This window comes from Montipora foliosa, chromosome 5 (genome assembly GCF_036669935.1).
Source record: "Montipora foliosa isolate CH-2021 chromosome 5, ASM3666993v2, whole genome shotgun sequence".
Taxonomy (NCBI): Eukaryota; Metazoa; Cnidaria; class Anthozoa; order Scleractinia; family Acroporidae; genus Montipora; species Montipora foliosa.
Genome location: NC_090873.1, coordinates 48,003,996 through 48,006,495, shown reverse-complemented (window position 1 = coordinate 48,006,495; position 2,500 = coordinate 48,003,996). Strand labels below are relative to the sequence as shown.

At 36.7% G+C, this 2,500-nt stretch overlaps 1 protein-coding gene across 1 annotated transcript in view; it reads right to left on the bottom strand.

Moving 5' to 3' along the window:
• LOC138004553 (renalase-like) overlaps positions 1 to 2,500 on the bottom strand; it is a 20,929-nt gene that overhangs the window by 16,311 nt on the left and 2,118 nt on the right. Inside the window, 3 exon segments of the mRNA XM_068851106.1 lie at positions 455 to 808; positions 1,205 to 1,277; positions 1,280 to 1,355. Of these exon segments, the coding sequence (XP_068707207.1) occupies positions 455 to 808; positions 1,205 to 1,277; positions 1,280 to 1,355 (503 nt within the window).

The following is a 2,500-nucleotide window of genomic DNA, read 5'->3' as shown; positions in this document are numbered from 1 at the left end:
AAGCCTGATTTTTAAAACACATAGCGGGTACAAATAGATAACTTCAAGTCTCAGTTTCTTAATTGGTCCCGATGATTGTAAATACTTAAACGTAGTACTTGTATAAAATACTTATCCAAAACAGAGAAGGTTCTAAGGATATTTAAAAATCTACAATCATCCCTAAAAACGCTGGAAATCACATTTCCCAAGACCTAATTTTCAAAATCTCCCAGCGGTGCATGCCCCCAGAGCCCCCTAGAAGGGTCCGCCTTTGGTGGACAATAATTTATTCTCCAAACTCCCCTTGACTATAAATGCTGGATCCGCCCTAGCCATGCACTTGTTGTCTCTTGCCTCCCCCATTAGCTGTGAGCTTTAAGATATTGAAACAGATTGTATCACCATTGCAAGGCATCTATTCTTATATCTCCCCCTCCTGTTTATTTTCATTTTTAAATGACAAAACACTAACCTGCACCACATCTTTTCCTGGAGTCCACTGAGACAAATGCAATATTGGGATCACCAACTGCATAGTTACAAGTCCATGGTGCATTGATTACAGCGCCACAATCAAAAAAGTAGCCTACAGCAAAGCGTGAAGAATATTCCACGTTTTGTAAAGAAAATCTTTCGTTTTCTATGAATTCTTGAATGGAACCTTTTAAGTCAAGAAGTTGTGGCACTGGAATTGTTATTATAAGCGAATCAAACTCTACAGTGTTGTCATGCTGGTCTGTCACTTGCCACATCATCTGACCATCTTGTCCTGGCTTTTCACAATAATTTATGGTACTACAGCGAGTTGAATAAGAAACACTTGATTCTGCCAAAAAAAAAAAAGGTAAAGAAAATAAAAATTTAACAATTTTTTTGTAAGAAGATATGATCCATATTTTGCAAGAACTAAAGTGGATAAATAAATAATTTATTTTATTGTTAAGCCACTTACTTATTTTTCACTTGATCTAAATAAAGTACCTTGTATCGCATAGAAAACACTGACCAGTATGGTATGGAAGCCCAGTTTAAAAAAGGCAATTTTTACATTTTATTTGAACTGGAAATGATCTTGCATTAAAATGTAACATAATGAGCACACTGCACAGAAAATTTTCAAGAATGTAATTTGATGGTAGAAAACTTACCATTGCATAAAATTGCAAATGGGAGTGGGGAGGGGAAAATAAAGAAGGCCTATGCAAAGAAAAAAGAAACACACCTGAAAGTTTCAGAAAATACTTGACAACATTATTAATCCCTGATGGAGCCACATAGTTACAGAATCCAAATTCATCTTGGCTTTTCTTTCTCCTTCAATGACTCCTTTGAATGGTACCAACACCTTTGCTAATAGCAACTCCTGATAAAAGCTACACAAGAAGGCAAAAATGCATAAACAGTTGATATGATAGTGAACACTATTAATTGTACAATCACTACTAAACACCTTTAATATGCAATTCTTATACACATTAACAACATTGAGTGATATTTAGCAACTATTTACCGAAGTGGAGGTGGCTAGGTGGCTAATATCCACCACTAGCCACCAACACGGAGGTGAATAGTTGTTTTGGTATAATTATACTAAAACAGTGAGATAATATAGCACAAAAAGATGATTTTAATTCATTTATTCCCGCAAACATTAAAACATTTTCGGGAGAGAATTGTTCGGAGGTGAATAGCAAAGGATACAATGTACATGTATCCAAAGTTTGAGTAGCCAATCAGCGTGCGCATTCAACGCTATCCCCTGTTTCAGTATATTCTAAAACGTGATATCTAAGCTGAGGCGAAGATTAAATGTTGCCTATTGTTCTTTATGAGCCAATCAGGGCCAAGATTAAAGTCAAGTTACAGTTTAAAACCAAAAGGATGTTATGGTACTTGAGTTGAGTTATCAAGGCAAACCATGCATTGGCCAACTCAGTTCAAGCCATAGTTAATATATGGAGATGGTTATCAAACTTGACAAGTTTCTATTAATTTATTAAAAACTCAGCTGTGAAGCGAGGACAAAAGACTGTGCATGGTCACGGCCAAGTTAACATGAAGTGCGATGTCACTGTTATCGCTTTTGAAGTTTCTAGAATTTCATAACCAGCAGGGGTGTAGCATCTTTTACGTAAATATGCACATGTCTGCGTACTTGAGAAATTGGTAGAATTTTTTAAAAAGATTTTCTGTTTTATTAAAGTAAAAGCCCTCCAAGGCTCCCATGTTTCAGCCTCATCATCAGTCCGCAGTTCCTGGTTATTTTTTGAAGGAAAGGTTATGATGATGACGACGTTATACATGTAACAGAGTTTGCATTGAACATCTGGCCCTTTGCTTGCAAACCTCCTAGTTGCGTTGTGGTCTGCTGAAAACTCTACAGATGGGTAAAATTAACAGCTAACTACTGCATTTTCCTTTGCAGTTATTTACTGAAATGTCCTTCAATCAGAAACCCTAAATTCCAAAATTTTCTGGGGGAGCGTGCCCCCTGACCCCCTAGTTTGGGGCACCTTTG